This window comes from Varanus komodoensis, unplaced genomic scaffold (assembly GCF_004798865.1).
Source record: "Varanus komodoensis strain SLA01 unplaced genomic scaffold, ASM479886v1 scaffold7_3, whole genome shotgun sequence".
Lineage (NCBI taxonomy): Eukaryota > Metazoa > Chordata > Lepidosauria > Squamata > Varanidae > Varanus > Varanus komodoensis.
The window spans coordinates 9,484,594-9,506,452 of record NW_025336480.1 but is presented as its reverse complement, the minus strand read 5'-3'; the positions used below and the strand labels follow the sequence as shown (position 1 = coordinate 9,506,452).

The following is a 21,859-nucleotide window of genomic DNA, read 5'->3' as shown; positions in this document are numbered from 1 at the left end:
GAATGAAATGCTGATGCTGGGTCACATGCCTTCCTGCTGGTGCCACAACAGCATTTCCTGAGTTCCCTTCCAGCACAACAAACTCTTGCCACATACCCAGAAAAAACACCATCAGCAGGGTTATTCGCCAAGCACTTCCCCAGATTGTGAGGAGGAGGAGGAGGAGGAGGTCATTATTATCTGCTCCAGTAACAGACTGTCAGCTCTTCAGTTGATGTTAAAGAAGCAGTTTTGTTGGCTAAGCAAGTTTGGAAAAATGATGAACAGGGCTGATCATCCTCCTTGCAGGAAGCAGTTGGTCCAGCTGGTTGAGTATTGGGTGCTTCTGTGGTGAATAGATCAGATTTGCTGCTTCAGCTCCCACCATTCCTGACCATTGGCTTTGCTGACAAGGTTTTCTGGGAATTGAAGTGCAAAAGATTTGGAGAAGTATTTTTTGCTCATCCTTGGCCACATGACTGGCAATGGCTCCTGAGGATTTTAGCCAGGAGCCTCTTCTGGCTGTTTCGGGAGCAGTCAAGGACTGAATCTTGAACTTTTTTCATGGAAAGTAGATGCCCAGGTACAGAGCTACAGCTCTGTCTTCTGCATTTTCAGTACTTCTGGTGATGCTCAAACCTCTCAGGAGGAATTCAAGCCACTGATGAGCCACCGTTCTTTCTACAGTTCTCATCAGGTCAGACTTCCCTGTGACAAATTTATTACATAGGTTGGTCACCTTCCATTTTTAATCACCTATTTAAAGTCAGGATGGACCACTTCTTATCTTCCATATATTTTGGCCAACATTTCTCCTTGGCTGTGCCCTAGCCAGCATAGCCAATGGTGAGCTATAATGGGAGCTGCAGGCCAAGACATCTCAAGGTGGCTGGAACATGGGGCAGGAGGGCTTCAGCAGTGGCGAGCCCTCACCTGCAGCGCTATGCCAAGGGCCCACTAGGGTCTGGCGTGGCCCCGAAGCAGGTGCAGGCCTTGTGGTGCTGGCAAGCACCAGTGTATCCCCAGGCACCTTCCTTGGTGTCCACGGAAACATCCCTCTCCTCCCAGTTTTTGTTTTGAAAGTATCTTTGCATTTTCTTGCAGCTAGGATTGGGACAGTGGAAGAAGAGCCTGTGGTGGCTGCCAGATTAATTCCCCATGAATGCTTTTGGCAAGATGACTTGTCTTTTTGACAAGTTGCACCCACCCATGGCAGACATTTTATACTCATGCCAGGGACAGTTTCTCAAATTTCCAAAGATGCCCAAAACGTTACTTACCATCGGCCTAGAAGCTATTCAAAAGAGGAAAACTAGCTCTAGGGATAGGGATTTAAAAAAGACACCTTTCCACAGTCTTACATTTCAAAGCTGCTGACGCTTCAGTCTTCTTCCACTTCTCTATTCTTCAACCTTTTTCCTCAAGGATGATGGACAGTTAGTGAGTGTAGATGAAGCTTTGAAATGCAAAACTGGAATTCAGGGGGAAATGGAGCCATGCTATTTTGCGATCAAAATGAGGTCAAATGGTGCAAAAATGGGGCTTGTTCCTAAGTGAAAATGTGCACTGCTTTAATAACGCAATTTTAATCTTTAAGAAATGTAAGAGCTTCCGCGAAAGAACTGGGAAGCTCTTTTGTCAAGTTCAAGTCAGGCCGTTAGCGGTTCAGCAAACCTGCAGTGATGACATTACCTGCATTTTCATAATTTGCAAGTCGGGATCCTGGCCAGCTGCTCTTTCAAACCCCTCTGCTCTTATGACTGATTGGCACAGGCAAAGGGACAGGAAACAACCCAGTCCTTGCCACAGGCACTGCTCATGAGAAGAGTATGCCACGCACACAACTGTGACACACAGCGAAGCATCATGTCGGGACCAAACCTGAGCTTCCTATCTTTCTATTAGGCTGCAAGCTGTAAGGCACATCTCAATGGAGACAAGGGAAATCAAAACGAGAGCACAGTATTGAGAGCAGAGCAGAAAGAGGCTGCTAGTTACATGCTGCAAAGAAACCCAGTATTGCACAGAAGAACCCCTGGGGGAACCCCCAAATTCACATGAGTTGAAACATTTGAGGGAGTACATCCTTAGCCTTGCTCCTGAGAAGTCCTGGGCACTTGGAAGAAGCCTATGATTTATATATATGGAGCAGTTTTGGAGAAATTCAACATGCAGTGTCAAAACTCAACAGATCAATCTGCTCCCAGATGCATGCTCAGTATTGCTTCAGGAATGGTTGTATCAGGTCCTGAGCAGTGAAAAGAAATGTGTAACAGTCACTATACGAAACTGTATGGTACCATCAAAGTAGTGAGGCTGCAGGAAGCATGTTTCAGAGATGCTTCTCTCCTCAAATTTGTGCACTGTTTCAGGAAAAGGGTAGGCTAAATACCTTGTTTCTGAGCACAAATTCCTTTAAGAAGTGTATATACTACTGAGCATATTGAAAAGTATGAGGTTGCTTGGTAATTGACTGCTCAGGCAAAAGGGTCACCTGCAGGAAGAAGAAGGAAATCTTGAGGATGCTTCTGGATGATCTGGTGCTTTGGATCAAGAGGTACAGGACAGCTATCTTTTACTCCTTAATGGAGTTTAATGGAAAGAAAAATAGATGTTGTAACAGAAAAAGAAAAGCTGGACCACATATGCAAGACAACAATGCCTAGACCACCCCATCACATTTCATACATGGAGTGAGGGGGAGGGTGCTGCAAGATTCCTTGCCAAGAATCTTGCCAAGATGCAATGCAGGAGTTTGCGATGAAATTTCAGTGGCTTACAATGGACAATTTTAGCTTGAAAACTAAACTTCCCCGGGGCCCCGGGAGGTCAGGGATGGGGGTGAGACATGGACAGCCTGAGGGTGCCCCTTCCTGTTCTAGAATGTCTGGCGAGTTTTCAGGGACTGAAGAGATGAAAGTCTCACCAAGAGTATGTTTGTCCATAAGCAAGTTTCTGAGAGACAAGGAAAAGGTTATTTGTCTTCCTGTGGCCTAGAGAAAACCTTCCAGGTGTCCATGCGTTTAAAATATTGACACAACAACTCATCCGAAATTGATTCCAGGGTAGTTCACAGGGATTAAACCACACACAGTTTGAATTCACTCCACAGGTATCTTTCAAACCACATACAATTCCAGTTGAAGCCAGATATTGTTAGCCACCTAGGAAAACCTTGGCAGTTATAGGTGGCGTATAAATACATGTATAAACAAACAAGCAAACAAACGGCCAATAAAAGCATTAACCATAGTTAGCAAGTGGGAGAAGTTGGTGGCCTGTGGATCAGGCTTGCATGTGGCCTGAACGCTTTGTGTGAATGGAAGCCTGCGGTGTTTTGGAGCATGGGCCACAGGGATGCAGAGGTTCAGCACAGAGCTACAAAGAGCTGCAAACATGGCCAAGTCCAGGTGGCAGTGGAACTCTGGACTTCCAAGGCAGTGCCTCTGCTCTATGGCAAATGCTCCTGAGACTCAGGAAGGTTACGTGGGGTCTGCTGGTATGCAGTGGGGAGGAGCTGCTGCTTTGAAATGGGGATAAAACCTTTAAGGACGTCACAAAATGCTTGACAGCAGCTGAAGCAATTCTGACCACCCATCTACCTTCCACCAAGAGGAAATAAAGGAGAGGAAAACTAGCAATTACATGGATGATGCATTTATTGCACAAAGTTCCCCTAAAATTGGGAATGGTTATTATAATACAAGTGCACATCTTGGGAAATATATTTATATATATATAATATATATATACAAAAACACAAAAGATAACAAGTATGTACATTTTGCCCAGCATATTACACATACCACCATCTACATAATTTAGAGGAGACTGAAAACAAAACAGAGAAAACCTTCTTGAAACAGCTACCTTAACTAATAGAGATTTTAAAGACAAGATTTGAAATCCTAGTTTGGATTCATCCTCTTTTGTGTGTGTTGTTTTTAGCAGCCCTACATTTTCAAGCTGCAGTGGATTTTTTTAGATGTATGTGCAATACACTTAAATATTTTCAGCCTTAAAATTAAGACATATTAATGGACATGGGAAGTATTGCAAAATTCAAAAAGATTAGTTCTGTATATACATGTTTCTGAAAAGCATGACAAGAGGTCAACACTACAGTGCTGTTATAATTCCCTTTTAAGAAGAAAACAAAATCGAAACAAAGGTGTGTGTACATAGTACCTTGATTTTGCATGTACCATAAACAAGCTATCAGTTACAAGAAAGCAGGCTACAGTAACCATTCCAGCAACATCATTAGAATGAGCATTAAAACCTTTCAATACCAAACCCCAAATGAACTGGATGCTGGGAGTGGATAGTTCACGCCTGGTTGTCTGATGCTGCTGAAGATGCTAGATCAATGGCAATGCTTAGTACGACCTGAATAATGGTCACATCAAATTGTGGTTCCTATAAGTAACTTGCCACTGCGGGTATGACTGAGGGCGCAAGGACTGGCCTGCTGGGACATCACCACACCTCCTGCTGTCAAGCAGGGCTGCGAGCTCAGCCAGAAAGCAGCCTGAACGGCTGCTTCCAGGACAACAGTAGCTACCTGATGTAGCACAGCACCTGCACAGACAGCTGTCACATTGCACAGAAATGCGACAGGCATATGTGGGACAAGCAAGAACTGGAGACCAGTCACCCCAATGTCTTCAAAAGCCACCGTGGAACAAGCAACATCAGTACAAAATTTGAAACAACCCACTTTCTCAAAAGCAGAGTGGAATAACGATTATTGAAAAGTGTAGACTTCTAGATGAGGGTCTCTTTTACTTAACACCTTGTGTCATTTGGCCTGTGAAGTATTCATTCAGAATAGCATCTAAAATTTACGAAGGAAGGAATGACAGATGAACCAAGCAGAAGACTTCATTTCCTAAGGGCAAAACAAACTTTCCCCAAACTGGTGCCCCCCTGTGGATGGTGGGCATTGTAGCCCAACACATCTGGAAGGCAGCAGGTTGGGAAAAGCTGATGCAGGGGCTTCAGCTGAGCAAATGCAGTGGTCTTACTGAAGCTGGCACAAGGAAGTCTTCTCAAAACCACCCCGGGCCTTAATCTGTACTGAAGTCAGCAGGTCATGCAATCCTTTTCAGGACCGCAGCTTTCATCTGCACACTGAACAAATGGTTAAGAGCTTTGTCAGATCAGGATGGGAATGCTTGGAGCCTTTTGCTACCGCTGTCTCTAGAGGAAGGTCTGGGATCACTGGTATTTGTAAGATATACTAATTGTGGGGTAGAAAGGAAGAGTAAATGTACATTCCGGTTTGAGGTCCAAATAGGAACCACTCTGTGTTTATACATTCATTTCTGGGGAAGAAGGTAGAAAACAACAGAACATTGTATGAAGCAGGTGCTGCCAGAGCACAGAAAAAGCCTGTTGTCTAAAGCAGTGCACGTTTGCTTTTGTTTACATACCAGCCTCCAGACCACAGAATTCAAATTCATAGTTTAGCTCAGTTAAGAATGTAAACGGGTCACTGGACAAGAACAATCCACATGAATGAAAATCTGATCATGTATTTCCCTTTATCAAAACAGGCTCCAGTTTCAGTTTAAGGTTTTAAAATACCTTCTGTGTTCAGCCCAGCAGGGTTGCCTGTGCAGTCAGCTTCAGAAGCAGAACGAGGCTCCCGCGTGCATGAAGGGCTCTAAGCCGCCACTTAGCAGCAGGGACCCAATGCGCGCATGGGGCTCTTGATCAAGGCTGGCGCGCTGCAAGCCCAAGCTCCATTCGATCCCATCACAACAAGCAGGCTTTGTGATCATTTTGCTGGCACAGCTCTCTGCAGTGGAATCAACCACAGCGCTCCAAAACCAGTGTTTTCACATACGCTAGTCGAGGAAAGGGCCTGATCTGGAAAGGCCTTTACTGACACGATTCTCATTGAACAAAGCCTCAGAGCAGCATGTGCAACCGTGAAAGCCACATTAGGCGGCCTGCTAATTCCTGATGAGCTTGGGGCTTGCAGACGTCTTGACAAAATAATTCAGGGCAGGGGAGGTTGTTGCCCTAACATAGCCGCCATATTCCTAGCCTCAGTCCTGCCATGATAGCTTGACTGTGGCCCGATGTGGCAGAGGAAGGGGTGCAGGGAAAAGACATCTTGTTGGCAGAATTGGATTGGCGAGGCGGCCTTGCTGTTTGTGGAAAGGTCTGCCCAGGTTTTTAAGCAAACCCGTTTGGAACCCATATGGTCACTCCATTACCACAAAGGGTAAGCAGGGGGACGCACATCATTCAAAGGAAAAGGGGTTTATGGTGGTGAGAAATGATAGGGTACTGCTGCTGCAGAAGATGAATGTTGGGTTTGGGTTCTCCAGTTAGTATTTCGACAAGCTGCATAAGGACATACGCAATATAATGGATGTGATTATCCACGAAAATGCTAAAAATTTAAAATGAATAGTTAAAGGCCCAAAATGCATGCGGGGGGGGTGGGTCCTCTGTCACAACTAATACAACAACCACAGGAGGTGACAGTGGCACACAAGAGTGCCAAACCACTGATGCTGCTAACAAGGGAATTTGCATCTCTTAAACTCCAATGACAATGTGAGTACCGGGCAGGGAAGAAAGAAATGCTGGCAAAACCAGAAGGAAATAAATTACCTAGCCCTAGCCATCGGAAGGGAAAAAAACCTAACACGTTTCAAGTGCACTGTCACCTCTGTTTCTCTCAAGCATAACATAAAATTATGAAATGGCTGTATAAGTCCTGAGAAATATCCAGCATAATGGTGTTATTTTAATGAAGTTGGGACTATATACCTTTGATTTATGTTGTCAGATGACACATGAAATCTAAACACTAACCATTAATGCAATTAGTCACAAGCATTATGACTGATGCCTGGCTAGATACTAGGGTAAATGAGAAAAACTTTTAATACAGCATCCCATTATTGAACCTGAGGTAGAAAAGCCTAATCTGAGAATCATCTAGCCACCTACCATATGTATTTCTTAGAACGGATGGGTCCCTGAATAGACATCTGTATTGAAGAATAAAGGCGAGAACAGTGCAGAGGTAAAGGATGAGTAGACGGACGGCACATTAATAGCTACAGTTTGCGGTTCTTCTCACTTAGGGCTGCAGTCCTGTGAAAACCTACCTGGCAGTATGTCTCACTGAACTCACTTCCAAGTAACCTGTACAGAACTGCACTGTAAGCCTGCTGTTAAATAAATAGGTCAGAAAAGCTGGTGTCATTGGGTACTTTGTCTAAAATGTTGTCGACATAATTATTAAACCACGGAGCAAAACCAGCCCCAACTTCAAAACAGCTTCTGTAATATACCTGAGTATTTATGCACAACATTTTTTTAAGTACTCTCACGCCTCATCCAATCATATTTCCCATGGTATGAATTCTCTTTACTTCATACTAAAGCATCTGAAATCTGAAAATGGGCACAAACTTATATCCTACTGAGATCGAGGGGGTTTCAGCGTGTAGTGAAGTGCGTAAATTCCTTGGATTTTAAAGGAGTTTATGGGCATGTATCTTTTCTTTATAACAGGACTCGAATCAAGACGAAGAAAGCCTTAATTTTTTCCCGCATTTTGGAAAAATAAGCAGTAGGGAGGCTTTACCACATGTGTTTTACCGCAGCATCTGCAAAAGCATCTGCCAGAAAAAAATTGTTAGTCTTCAAGGTGCCATGAGATTCTGTGAAGAAAATTGCAGAGAAATTGCCTTTTCTAGTCTGGGTACTGTTTGTTTTCTAGTGTTCTTAGACAACAGCATCAAAAAGCACAGCATCAGTAACATAACTGAGGGAGAAATTATACATGTCTTTTGGCTTATATACTCAGGCTTTCTCTCCATGGAAAGTGCCTAAAATTCCTTTCAGAGCAGAGCATGGGTCACTGTCCCAACACCCTGCCTGACTTTCAATGGCTTCCCCACCCCTATACAGAAAAAAAAGAGATAGTCAACACTTAACCTTTAACGCTGAAATGGTCAAAATTGTTACAGGTTATACAGATTATAATCAAGTGTTTTAAATGCTCTCCTAATTGGTACCAAGTAGCCAGCTAGTTCCATTCTCTCGTATAAACAGTAACAGCACTGGATAGGGTGATGAAACAGATCTTTTTCCTGGTAGTCCATAATTTTAACAGTTTGTAGTTTTATCCGTTTTGGCAGTAACTGTCCAAGCCATTTACGGTCCTCCAAGCTCTAGTGTCTTCTTTAGTGACCTAAGTCTCTGGTCTGATTTTCTTTTTAAATGAATGGGAAATGAAGGAAGCGGGCAACGGCCCCACTTGTTTGTGCCTTATGTGTTCAGCTGCAGGGGCACAAGTCACCAAGCTGTTCGCTTCATTTGCCCGCAGGCAAGAAAGAGCCCGGACAAGAGTGGTTCATCTCTGCTTCCTGGTATTCCCTTGTATGCATAAAAAAGGACGTTATTGTCTTTACCCTTTGGTATTCTAGAGCAGAATCTGGGCAACATACGGAGAGTGGGTGCTTGCTACAGCTGCCAGCAAAGGGAGGTCGCTCGATTCAATCCTAAAGAACAGACAAGTATTTTCAATGCACAGTCTCAAATGTTCTGAAGCTCATTAGTATGGCACAATATTTTTCTCACGTCTAGGTACCTGCCCTTGGATTATTAAAACAGCAGTAGTTGTATATTTAAAAAGCAGAGCCTCTGAACTGTCACACTAGATATACTGCGATGACCAAAATACATTTCAGTAATTAAAGTGCACACTCATTCACTTCATAAACACACATGACTGGGTTGCTTGTCGCAAGAAGTCTTCCCCCTGGACTAGTCTGGCGACAGGTCGACATTACTAGGGACTTAATTGTTTCCAGCTGTCTTGGGAATCAAAGTACATGGAAGCAATTTGGAAAACTGCCCATGAACCCCAATGATTTTCAGATTTAAACAACTGGGTTGAAAGAAGTAGAAATGAATAAATGAGCTCCAAACAGGGAAGAAAAGCTGGGAAAGAAGTGTGCTTTTATGCCTCTGAACAGTATACACTGCTTGTAGATCGCTTTAGGGATGGGCAGCATCTGGCCAGAAACAGCATATTGAAACATATATACAGCATAGTGCATCAATAATGCTATGTATACGCCAAGAAATAATTTACTTTTCCAGGAGTTTTATTAATAGCTGGCTGCTATTGCCACTTTTAGAATACAGGTCCCTCTTGCTTCTTCTGTAAGGCGGTAGTGCCCATAAGCAAGTAACAGCTGGTTTTGGAATTCCGCCTTTTGCTGTTCCTAGTGGATGGAAGTAGGCCAGGAACAGATGGGCTGGCTGTCACTTGGGACTTTCACTTAGTCCTATGCGTGGGGTCTCAGATGCATGCAAGTTCAGTGTGCAAGTGACTTGCACTGTAACCCTAAGCACTGATCCTAAACATCAGAGGGACTGACTTCCTAGCAAACACCATGTCACAAATTTGAACTTTTCATAGTTTCTGCAGTGTGCTCTGAACCTTAGGGAAAACCTACAATATGCTCAAAAACAAAAGGATGCCTTTTGTAATAGCAACTTACTGACAGCCTTACTGGACAAGGTCAGTGTGCCTGGATAGGGTCTCACACAACATGCCACGCAAAAGCCCAGTAGCAGCATCAGCTATTGCAGACTGGCTATTCAGATCAATGCTAAAGACATATACATAACAGGCCAAGAGAGTTATACTCAATGGGGCTCATACCCGAGTACCACTCCCAGCTCCTTCACGTGAACTCTCATCTGGCCTTTCAGATACTCCGACAACATTTTGCTCTTGAAATAAAGCTCCTGCAACCGGTCCTCCAGATGCATGACACACTGGGGATAAATGAAAAGAGGAACCATGAGGTTACAAACTACTCCAACCAAAGCAAAAGTAATTAAAAAATATAATTAACCCATTCATGCTGCATTTTTAAGGCACGCTCAGGTAAACTGAATATGCTTATGTCTTTAGTAAGTATCTCCAAACTTTCTTTGGACTTTGAAAATAAAGGACTATAGCTGTACAGGAAGCAACCCTCTCTAATCAGAGGGAGAATTTGGTTGAAATTAGAACATGTTATTTTAAAAAACAAATTGTCAGACAGCTATGATTAGCTCTTAACAGCTTGTTAAGATAGATATTACTGCTTGTGCTTTCACCAGATTAATACAATAACAAGGATCTTTTATGAAAATGTTTACTTCTGCAAAACACATCATCCTACTCCACCCCATTTCACCCTGTGAAATGAAGCAAAACTATTTGTTCAATCAGACTGGGACCAAGACATGTTGCCCTCATTCTGATTTAGCTTTGCTACTACACCCTGTAGCCAAAACCATTTGACTACATGGCATCTTCAGGCTTCATACATGATTCCTGGTTAGTTCAGATGCCTTCTGAAGACATCCCTGATTAACTGTGTGTCATTTTTTGTGAACAGTTATGGACAGTTAAGCAAGAGAAGTGAAGTAAGAAAGGTAAGAGAGGAAGCATTGCTTCTCCTCCAAACTTCCCTTTTGGTCTGATAACCTTCACAGATGAAAATTCAGTGCAGCCATGTGTGTTGCTGAAAAAAGCCAATGTAACTCTGAGCAGCTAGGTATAGCTCACCCATGCTGTGCAGCTCTGAGATCAACTCTGTCCACATAAAAATGATGATAAATTAAACCACAACTGTTCACACAACACCATTCCTACAATTAATCATGAACATTAACTTGTTCTGAATCTATCCTCTGCTGCACACCCCTGATGAATCTGACTGATCTGTTAGATTAAGTACAGGAATATTTAAAAATGCAGAAGTATTTTCCATCATGCACCTTCCAGTGCTCACTACTTGCAAATGTGTAATATAGGGTTTATAAATGCATAGATTCAAACAGGGCTGCCAACAGAAGCCTTTCCTACCCGTACCTGGAGATGCCAAGGTTAACCTGGAATGGAACCTTCCACCTGAGAAACATCCTTGCTAGAGGATGCCACCATGTTTCAGATGGAAAAAAGTCCAACTAGAATCAAAGCTAACTAGAGAATACTGAACTGTAATATATTTTGCTTTCAGATGGAGCACTGAGTCAAAGAAATGGCTCACTCCCATTTATACTGAGATTTGATCAGATACTTACAAAATTTGGAGATAAATTATGCTTATAAAGTTGAAGAGTGGAATGGAGCAGGTTGGAGACCAGGTTGGAGACTAGTACATCTTTCCCCAGTTTATTGTCGATGATTCGCCTCTGACTACTGGCTACTTGCACTGTCCACTTATCCGTGTCTGCGATAATGCAGACAGCTTCTGCAATTGGTTCATCGAGAACAGGGTGCTAGAAGGGAAATAGTCTGAGAAGTAATTTCTGAGTATCACTCTTGGGTGAGAATTCTCCTTGGAATGAAAACTTGGAAGGATTTAGCACCTATGTATATACTCTGTCATATATTAGTATGCAGGGCTTTGGGAAAAGCAGTAATCATGAAAGGCAATCAGTAAACTTATGCCTTACGACATAAACAGTAGGCAAGGGCCAGGAATCAAAGAATTCCCTAACTGCATAACTGCATGACTGGACAAGCTTTGGTTTTCTATTGTGGAACTAACTGTTGTGGAACCATGTGGTACCACATGGCACCCGATTTCCAAAAGTGATGAGAATCTCAAAAGTACTTTGCAATGTGGCATGGAGCCTGTTCTTTAAAAGAAAGTGATAAAGACACTCAAGAACAGACATGCCTTGAGTACTGTTTGAATCTCAGCCAGTTTCTTTATGTGTGTGTGTGTTCATGTGCATATGCATATATGTCTCTGGTAGGTATTTCCAATTATAGTTAAAAATTATTATTAAGAAAACAAAACTTGCTTGTGATGGAAATAAGAACTGGATGGATGCAGCTGAGGCAACGCAGAGCTGCGTTGACATATTCTCTTTGCAAATTTGCTTTCAGTAAGTTTGCATGGAAGTCAATTACAAAAGTAAGTTCAGCAGATTGTGATGACAAGGCCTTGTCATCACCACCTGCTGGACTTCCTTTTGTAGTTGACTTCCATTTCACATGGACAACTGCTGAAGGCATGGAGATATGTCTAATTTATGCAAAAGGACCAGCAGAGGGAGCAAGGAACAAGCATGTTTTAAATAATGGGCTTGAAATAAGGGTGTGCGAGGAGATGGGGTGGGGGGTGAAAATCCAAAAAATTTCACGATCCCCCAGCCCAATTCTGGTTTGCCAGCCCTGCACTGGTGCTGACTCAGTACGGGGCAAGCTGAGCTGGCTCACTGACTTTTGTGTTGAAAGCAGCCCATGGTTTGAGCATTTTTAAATACTAAGGAAGTTTACACAAATCGTGCAATTTCAGTGTTTACATAAATTATGCAAATTGTGTTATTTTGCAGCTTTTGTGCAAAGACCAAAAAAGCAGGTGCTCTAGCAAAATTTCTAAGAAATTGTCCAATCCACACAAATTGAGCTAAATCCACATTCTTTTGGGGTGCCTATTTATGCACAACATGGGGTAAATTGCAAAAAGTTATGCAGTTTAGGTGAAGTTACACAGACTGGGCAGATTTCCTTAGCAATTTTTTTAAATACACAAACAATGACCTGCTTTTTAGAGACTGAGGTCTGCAGACCTCTTTCCTCCCCCAAGTCAGCCTGCTTCTAATCATTTGTTTGGAAATAGGCAGTAAGTTTGCTAAGCTCAAAGAAATCTGACTTCCCAGCATCAACACATCCTTAGTTTATGGCATTTTTCATTTTCTTCTTTAAAAAGGGAAGGTCCAATCCATTTGAATTATTTATACTTAATTTGTAACTGGGCAAATTTCAAAATATCATCAAAATTATGTGACTTTAAGTGTGACTTTAATTTTTCTAGCCAGTGCTGAATATTCCCTTAAATATATCACCTCGGCTATTCTTAATGTTTGAAACAATGTCTTCCTTTGTATGTGTGTGGGTGCATGCATGCGCATGCATGCTTACACATGTGTGCGCATCAATGAGAAGCATTCATTCAAGAGAAAAGCAAAGTATGTCTGGAAACAAAATGTTGGTTCCTACATCCTGAATAATTTTGCTCTAAAGGCCACTGTGTCATAGGAAATGGTCGAGACAGATGCTGATCTTAAAAGGTCACTGCTCATTTAAGAAGGCCTGTCTAATAGGATGCTTAATATGTATTGCTTTATTTGTAGTTAATTCTTATTTCGGTGTGCCTGTAATGACAATTAGATCACACTCTCACAGCTTTATTTCTGGGAGGAATCAACTATTTTAAAGGATCTGCTAAGAACATAAACATACACTCAGTGGATTGGCCCAAGAGTCCAGCTTACAACCCGTGGCCACCTAGATGCCTCTGAGGGCGGAGAAGCAGGGCATGGTGGTGATTGGCCATCCTCTTGCTTGCCACTGGCACCAGCAATACAGAGGCATACACTTATCTCATGGCCAAATCAATAACAACCCTAGATGGGAAGCAAAAGCAAAGGACAAGCCTGAACCCAAGAATGACACGTGGCTAGGGGACTTTTGTTTCAGAAGAATCGTTGCCCTGGTGGCTCTTAGAGGAGGAAAAATGGATCCAGTCTTAAATCTTAACGGTAATTTCAATGGCATCTAAGCAGAACTAGCCTTTTCCCTCAAACTTTGCCACTGTGTTTTAAAATACTTTAATACTGGAAACTGTAATCTGCCACTGACTGGTTTTGTTTATGAAAACTGCCTGGAAAATTAGCAAGCGGCCTGCCAATGTTTCCCAAAACATTAATTATGACACTTCAATATCAAAATGTTAGTCCAAAGACAAATTAACAGTGACCATCTGACTCAAGGTCTCCAAAACCGGCTTTCTAGACTGGACAAGTATTTCATATCACTGCTATTAATTAGAATTTTAGCAGAATGTGACTAAAGAAACTAGAAATATTTAACTGAGTCACAGCTCCATCCCTATTCTAGCAGGTTTTCAAAATACTCCCTTTTGTTGACTGTCAAAGATAGATTCATCTGTTGCATATAGTTTAAATTACCTGCACAGCATGCGACAAATCTGACATCAAACAGTGTCTCAGTTTCTCATCATTTCCTACTCCTTGCAAAACAAAGTCAGGTACGTAAGATGAACAGTAGCCACCTAGCAAGGACCTTCCAAAATTGGCAATACTGGGCTGGACAGAGTTCACTTCAATTAATTTTGACCTGAAAGAAAGGTATAACATGGGCATGTATACTACAACTAGCACTGATTTCGCTCTGCTTCAGCGCAATACCACAGTGGGCAATCTATTGCACAGTTAAGGTTACTTAAGTCCCATTAACTCTAGAGGGTCTTAGACATATACAACCATATGATGGATTTCCATCTTAGTCCAAATGATCTCATCTTCCTTGTTGATTCAATGTTGAAAGATGGGTAAAAGTTTCTACCAGTTCATAGATGGCAGAAACTACACAAATGCAAGAAAAAACTCATGGACCAGTGCTGAAATTAATAACTGTAGAACTATTTTTTCTTGGTCAAGTGCCTTTCTTTCAAGAGACTTTCTCAAATAAGGTATATACCCCACCAAGTGTGAAAGGTAATTTCAGACCCTTTAAGTGGCAACCTCAGTGAAATAAGCATTTCTTACATTGCTCTAATTAGTGCCTTGAAAGAAGCCCAGCTGAAACAATTAATCCATCATTTGTATGAGGAAAACATATACAACCTGTCTCTTAATATTAATTTTGCAAACACTAAGCATAGGTCTTTGTGCGTGTATGTGTGTACATACAGAAACACATAAAATGCATACATCTGTTCTATCAATAGATGCCATATTGGGCAACTATACCAAGGCCCCCATTTTGTAGGAATGCAGTGAACAAGACAGATGTGATCAAGTGCTAGTTTCCATAGGAAATACCTACCCAGGAAAAGGTATGTCTTCTTCTTCTGCCCATTCTTCTTGCTCTGCCCCATAATAGTTATTGTTTGTTCTGGCCACGTCGTGAGCTGCATCTTCACTTTCGCTGTCACCAAGGGCACTATCAGAACTTTCGTTTCTTGGAATGTCCCAATCCACACCTGGGTCAGCCTTTTTATCTGCATTCTCTCTGTCCCCATGGGGGACAAACATAGAGATCTTGTCTCTTTGGTCCTGCTCTGCAAAACAGTTTTTGCAAGTTTCTTGACGAACAGATTCCATAAACTTACAAAATTCGCTGGAGGATTTGTTGTTTTTTGTGCACGGTTTGGAGGGAAATTCTAGGCTACTGCTAGGATCTAAAATGTCTGTTGTTGCTTTCACTGGAATATCATCAATAGTCCTACTTTTAATTGAACCTTCCTCAGTAAAATATTCACCAAGAAGACTTGTACTTTCTGTATTGTAAGGATTCCAATTCTGCAGCTCGATGGCCACCTGTGGGAACTGTTCAGGCATATTCAGATTTCTTTGTTGGTCCTCCAGGAGTTGCCTAGCTTCACAGTTCTGATCGGCAGTTACTCTTTCTTCAGCCTTCATTTCGTTGGTGTGCCTGGCCATTTGTTCAGCTACTGCTTGACTTCGGACCTCAATATCTGAATCGGGTGACATGGAATCCCCTATGAGGAAAGTCACCTTTGTCTGGGCCTCAGCTGTGCTGCAAGGAATTGCCTCAGATGAGATTTTATCAGGCGGCTTCTTTTCTACCACAGTACTTGTTGATTTCATGACTTCCACAGACTGATCATCAGCATCCAGTGATGCCTCACTCTTCCATGATCCACCTGTTGGTTCCAATCTGGAGTCCGCCAAGGCACACGTTTCCACCGAGGCTGATCCTGCAAAAGCCACTCTCTCTAACTTTACATCCAGGCAAGAGCTCAGCATCTCTTTGCACTGCTTCAGATCATCAGGCCTTTCTTGGTGGTCAGCAGATGCAGATCTGCTTCCCCTCACAGAAGCCTCCATCTCTGTCTTTATGGCACCCTGTGAGTCTTCTCTCTCCTGTCCTGAAACACCTTCTGGATTTTGACCAGTTTTGAGAGGGCACTTGCAGTATTTGCAGCTGCAGTCCGAAGGCCGGACTTCTTCAGACTCCTGAAGGGGTAAACTGGCTCTGTTCCTATGCATTGTGACCAACACATATTCAGACTCCTCGACCTCCCCTTTCTCTAGGGTGGTGGTGATCACTGTGCCAGGCATCACAATGGCTTCATCCTCTCCATTTTCCAGGAGATGCGTCTCTTGAAGCTCAGAACATCGTATGAAGTAAGTGAGGAAATACAGCAAACGCTGCACCAGATCCTGCCTTTTGCCAACCACAATCGTTTTTGATAGTCTCACAGGTGACCCAATAGCTCCATACAGGTCTCCTTTGGGATAGAATATAAAAGAAACATTCTAATATGCATATTGCCTCATAAAGTACAATGTCATGACTGAAAATCAGACATGCTGAAATTTCCAAAACATAAACTTAACAGAGATCTTCAGTATAAGTTTGTATTTCAGTATAAGTATTTGGCTGGGATGGCTACAGAGCAAACTTTACCTGCAAAAATATTATGCAGCCCTGTTCTATTTAAAAGTGATTCCAAACTGCAGTCTGTGAGACTTTGACTTATGGGACTGCTGCAAAGATCACCTTGCCCATCTTAGTCTCTGCCATGTTGGGTTACTGGAAAGGTTGTGACCCTATGCTCACTCGGGAGCAAGCCTCCTTGACCATACAGCACTCGCTTCTCAACAGTGGTGCCAGGTGGAACCCTGATGTGCAGATGCTTATCACGGCAAGCTCCATAGCCATGCCCTGAAGGGCCATCCAGAAAGGTAGGAAGCCGAGCTGATCCATGGAACACATAAATCGCAAAGGGCAGGGACATGAAGCACAGCACTCAGTTTATCAGGAACATCTGAGAGAAGTGCCTGCTCCACTTCACTGCATGCTCCCCTCCATCACTGCTTCTGAAAACCCACACATGAGACCAGATCCTAATTCTTAACTAAAGCCTTCCAAGAATGGAACTTGTATCATAAAAGGAAGAAAAATACTTCAGGATTAAATGGTTCCCTCGAAAAATATGGGTGAAGGATTTGCAGAAGGAGGGAATATGGGTCTAAGAATAAAACACAAATACTGGTCCAGACTGCTAGCTCATCTAGTCTGCCCTGTTCTGATTGGCAGGGGCTCCCCACAGTGTCAGACCAAGGCCTTTCTGATTTTAAATCCTGCTTGAGATGTTCTTGATTATTTCTGCTCCTCCTTAATCCCCTGCTTTACTTTGTGGTTTACATTATTGTATTTTCTTATGCTTTAATTTATGGTAAACTACTCTGGAATTGAGAGCTGAAGAGTGATATATGCATATTTTAAAATAAAATAAAAATAAAACAAAATAATAAACAGAAAGATTAAGTGGAGACATGAGGTACTGAGGGAGAGACGGAACTGCTAATTCCCATTCTTGTTTATTTTCCTTAACCCAATTCAGCAGATAAATACTGATACATTAATTTGTATGTCATTTTCTTCCCCTTTCTCAACCCTCCCTCCTACAGTTTTCCTATTATACAAAGTAGTTTAACAAAAGTGGCATTTGGGGCTTGGAATAAATTCTCTGGGGTAATTTCAGACATACCTAGCTGTGCCCATAATGGATTGTATGGATGAGACTTGGCCAGCATGTCCACACTCTGTGAGGAATGCTTTTCTAGAAAGATCCTGATGGGTGGCTGGCCATTCGGCATGACTGTTGGAACCCAGGCCAGATGGTTTGTCAAAATTGCAGTCAGAAGAGCTGGGAGGAATCTGAAAGAAAAGAAGGCCTATAGTTTAGGCATAATCCAAACTCTACACAAAGATTTTTTTAAACATTCAGTTCTACGAAGAGAAACTTCTTATACAGGAAGCACCCTGCTTACTCTAGAAGAGAAGGAAGAGCTTCAGTTTGGATGCCCTAGCCAGGCAAAAAAGTCTGATGCAGCTCCACAGCTCTTGTGCATCACAAACTGCTATCATATTTGTCCAAGAGGTTCACATGTCCCTTCAATTTCTTGCATTGGGGACCTCTGAACAGCATTGCTAATAAACTGGAAGTTTATTTTTATTCTAAAATATTGCTCATCTGAAGGATTTCAAAGCTTGTAGTGTCAGCAGCTTTTATGGCCCATGCACTCTGGAGAAATAGAATTTTAAATGTGCCACTAGTTTGGAGAAGATGGAAAGTATATCACAGCTGTTATAGCGGCTTAGCAGTCAGGCCATAACATCAAGCAGCACCCTGAAATAAAAGTGTGTGTGTGTGTGTGTGTGTGTGTGTGTGTGTGTGTGTGTGTTGAGATCTGGCTATAGTCTTGCACTTCTTGGTTTCGCTATGGTTTAGTCTTCAACAGTCGAGAAGGGATGGCTAATACGTGATGGCCAGCTGTAACATCTGGTTTCAGTACTGTTTGGAGGATATATGGTTTGGCAGTTTGCCTCAAGTTTTCCTTTCTGTCCATGCAGATTTTCATATTGTCAGGCAGCCATCACTGGCTCCAAGTTTTAAAAGGAGTCCACAATGTCAGAGTTATTTTGTTAAGCCTACATTTTAAAAAATTAGTGAAGAACACAGCATGATTTTGACTTAACAAGGGTGAAATGTTTCCAGGAAGCTGAGATGTAAGATATTTACATAACAGAGAATCTTACAATATCCAGGCTATGAACTAAATTTTGGACAGTTAGTTTCAGTCCATTACTGTTGCCTATTAAAACTTCTGAAGAAAAATATGTGCTTAAAAACTCTTTGCTCTGTAAAACTATATGTGGTTTTATTAACATTTAATTTTAGATGCTAACTAATTCACATCTTTTACATCTTTTAGCTTCTGGCTTGAACAGTAGTTTCCATGTGCTAAGTAATTAGCGTCTTACAGACCCTTATCTGGGATTCATTCCCACTCACCTCGGTGAGGGTTATTTCTGCATGGACATGTATTTGCTTGCTAATGCTGAGTAAAACTGAATTCAAGCCATGAAAAAAATAAGAAAAATGCTATGGGTTTCATCTGTGCTTTCACCCAGTGCTGCTGCTGAGAGTACATTTTTGGATCCTGGTGTATGGCATTTTCTCTTTCATGAGCTTTGCAGCTTTTTACAGGATCAGGACACTCATTATACATGTACTTACTGAAATTCCACTTCACTTAGTAATAACTTATTTGATTTCTTTGAACAGTAGCTTCCACATATATCACATGCCCATTTCATAACACATATCCTCCTCCTTTACCATGTAACAGCTCTGAAGCTTCTTAGTGCCCTCCAACTGTTTGCACTTCAATTCCCATCAATCCCAGACAGAATGACCAATTGCCAATAAAACTGGAAGTTAATAGTCTAAAACTCCTAAAAGTACAGAAGGCTGTACTTTCTTTTCTTAAGTTCATCCACACTTCATTCTCCAGCTAATCTACCACGTTGATCTTTAATATTGCAACATTAAAAAGCAAAAGGGAAAGGAAAGGAATTCTTTACTGGTTCTTGGAGGCTTGTTCCATTAAGAAAGTAAACTCCTTCATAAAGCGATGACAGAGCTGGTTTTTCTCAGGCATTCCAGACATCATGGTAAGCCAAACAGGTTCTGCAATCCGTGGCATAGTGTAGAGATTACAAATGGTTGTTCTAATGTAAAAAAAAAAAGAAAAGAAAAGAAAAAAGACTAAGTGCTCATGGTAAAAAATCTGTTACAATATAGGAAAACATTGTATCCTAGGTTGGAACTATTTCAGTAGAAGTAAATTGCCATTTTACTAGTAACCAGAGAATATGCACTATTCCTGGGTAACCTCATCACATCCCATAGCTTTCAGTACCACCTATATGTTGATGACACAATGGCACTCGATCCTACTTCTCTCCCCAAATCTTCCACCTGTGTACAAATCCCACATCTGTCTGATCAGATATTTGTCATAGAAAGTTCAATAAGTTCAAGACTCAATTTTTCATCTTCTCCTCATTGATGTTAACATCCTGCAAGAGTAGGCCACATGTTTTTGACTTCAGCTGGACCATTCTGGACCACTGGACATGCCAGGAGGGGCTTGTGGGTCTTGAAGTTCAGTGTATCCATAAATCTACCTTCTGGCCACTCCCAATCGACTACAAATCTGTCTATTTGACATTTACATTTAGGTGAATGCTGGCCAAATGTCATTACTTGACTTGGAGTGTATCTTAATTTTTTCTTCCTTATACTATGATATAAATCTTTCAAGTGGTGTCTTCAGGTGAGTTAGAGATGCCATAACTAAATCATTTTTACATGAAACCCTGGTGGTATCATATCCATTGTGGATGCTAACACAGAAATCAGGGTTTCACATTTTCACAATGACTCTGACTGACATATTAGAAATAATATGAGTTGTTTAGCTAGCACTTATTTATTTATTTAGACAACTTATATGCCGCCCCATTGCCTGAGCCTTGGGGCGGCTTACAATCATTAAAATCCCGTATAAAATGCAAAAAATTCATCAAATAAATAAAATACATAAAATAAAATAGTGGAAACAGCCTGGTCAATTTAAAATCAACAAGTAAACCATTAACAGTTAAAATAGCATTTAAATAAAAAGGCCTTGGCCTGGCGCTGAAAAACAAATAACGACGGCGCCAGGCAGACCTCTCTGGGGAGCGCATTGCATAGGTTGGGTGCCACCACAGAGAAAGCCCTCCTCCAAGTACTCACCCTCCTAATATCCTTCACGGACGGTTCCTGGAGAAGGACATCCATTGCTGATCTCAAGGGGCGGGAGGGCATATATGGATGCAGGCGATCCTTTAGGTAACCAGGGCCTAAGCCGTTCAGGGCTTTGTAGGTGAGAACCAGCACCTTGAATTGGGCCCGGACTTCAGTGGGGAGCCAGTGGAGCTGACGGAGGATTGGGGTTATACGAGAACAATGCCCAGTCCCCGTCAGCAGCCTGGCAGCAATATTTTGCACCAATTGAAGTATCCGGACCGTCTTCAAGGGCAGCCCCACATAGAGCGTGTTACAGAAGTCTAATCGGGAAGTGACCAATGCATGTGTCACTGTTGCCAGGCAGTCATTCTCCAGGTACTCTACAAACCTCAGAGAAGTATGCTACCTAAGGTTCCACAAATGTTTGTGTTTCTACCAAAATTTTTATCTCCTTCATACAAACTCCCCAAATTTATCCTCTTTCTTTAAGTGATAATCCCAAACCTTCCCACAATTTTCATTTCTATTCTTTCTTGGGTATTTGTAGTGAAAACATTTCCTGACAAATGCTTTGAGAGCCGTCGGGGGGGAGAGGAAGGGTAAGATGAAAGGATAAAAAAATGCAAAAAAGACCAAAAAAAGATGACTATAGGTGTTATTTCTAGAGAGATTACTATATTTTTGATAAGGGCTTAGGAATAGAAGTAGATTTTAAAACATGTATAAAACTGAGGTAAAAAGTGAAGAAGTTAGGGACATAACTCAGGCACCCAAAATGGCAGTTGGAAATGAACAGGGGGAAATGGCAGAAGACCCACCTTTATATACTAAGGGGGGGAGAGGCAGGATTCCCACCAAAATGGGCTTAGCTAGGAGAATCTTCCCAACAACAGACACCACACAGAGCCCCTATGTCCTGCACAGAGACCACGAAGAAGAACCACTCTTTCTTGTGCTTTTCGAAAAAGCTTGAAATTTAATCAGTTCCTTTGCCTCCTAGAATTCTTACTCATTGTGAATGTCTCATATAGTTAAATAATTTGTTCATAAGTATCCTACATTCTGAATAAACAACCCATAGTTCTGGTTCTCTGATGCCTTAGTTGACCATGTCTTAGCAATGAAAGCCTCAGGTCAGTTAAAATTCCTTGGTATAAACTGCTCACTAAGTCTGGCATTTTCAGAATATT

The 21,859-nt window shown here is 41.9% G+C and overlaps 1 protein-coding gene across 10 annotated transcripts in view; it reads right to left on the bottom strand.

The window, feature by feature from the left end:
- Window positions 1-3,620: 3,620 nt before the first annotated feature.
- FNIP1 (folliculin interacting protein 1) overlaps window positions 3,621-21,859 on the bottom strand; it is a 98,642-nt gene continuing 80,403 nt past the window's right edge. For all 10 annotated transcript variants that reach the window (XM_044454507.1, XM_044454510.1, XM_044454513.1 and 7 more), the window contains 7 exons: window positions 19,457-19,603; window positions 17,577-17,746; window positions 14,882-16,310; window positions 14,002-14,170; window positions 11,101-11,298; window positions 9,686-9,801; window positions 3,621-8,513 (listed from right to left, as the gene is read on the bottom strand). In XM_044454507.1, coding sequence (XP_044310442.1) covers window positions 8,435-8,513; window positions 9,686-9,801; window positions 11,101-11,298; window positions 14,002-14,170; window positions 14,882-16,310; window positions 17,577-17,746; window positions 19,457-19,603 — 2,308 coding nt within the window. In that variant the 3' untranslated portion in view covers window positions 3,621-8,434. The remainder of the gene's footprint in view (window positions 8,514-9,685; window positions 9,802-11,100; window positions 11,299-14,001; window positions 14,171-14,881; window positions 16,311-17,576; window positions 17,747-19,456; window positions 19,604-21,859) is intronic.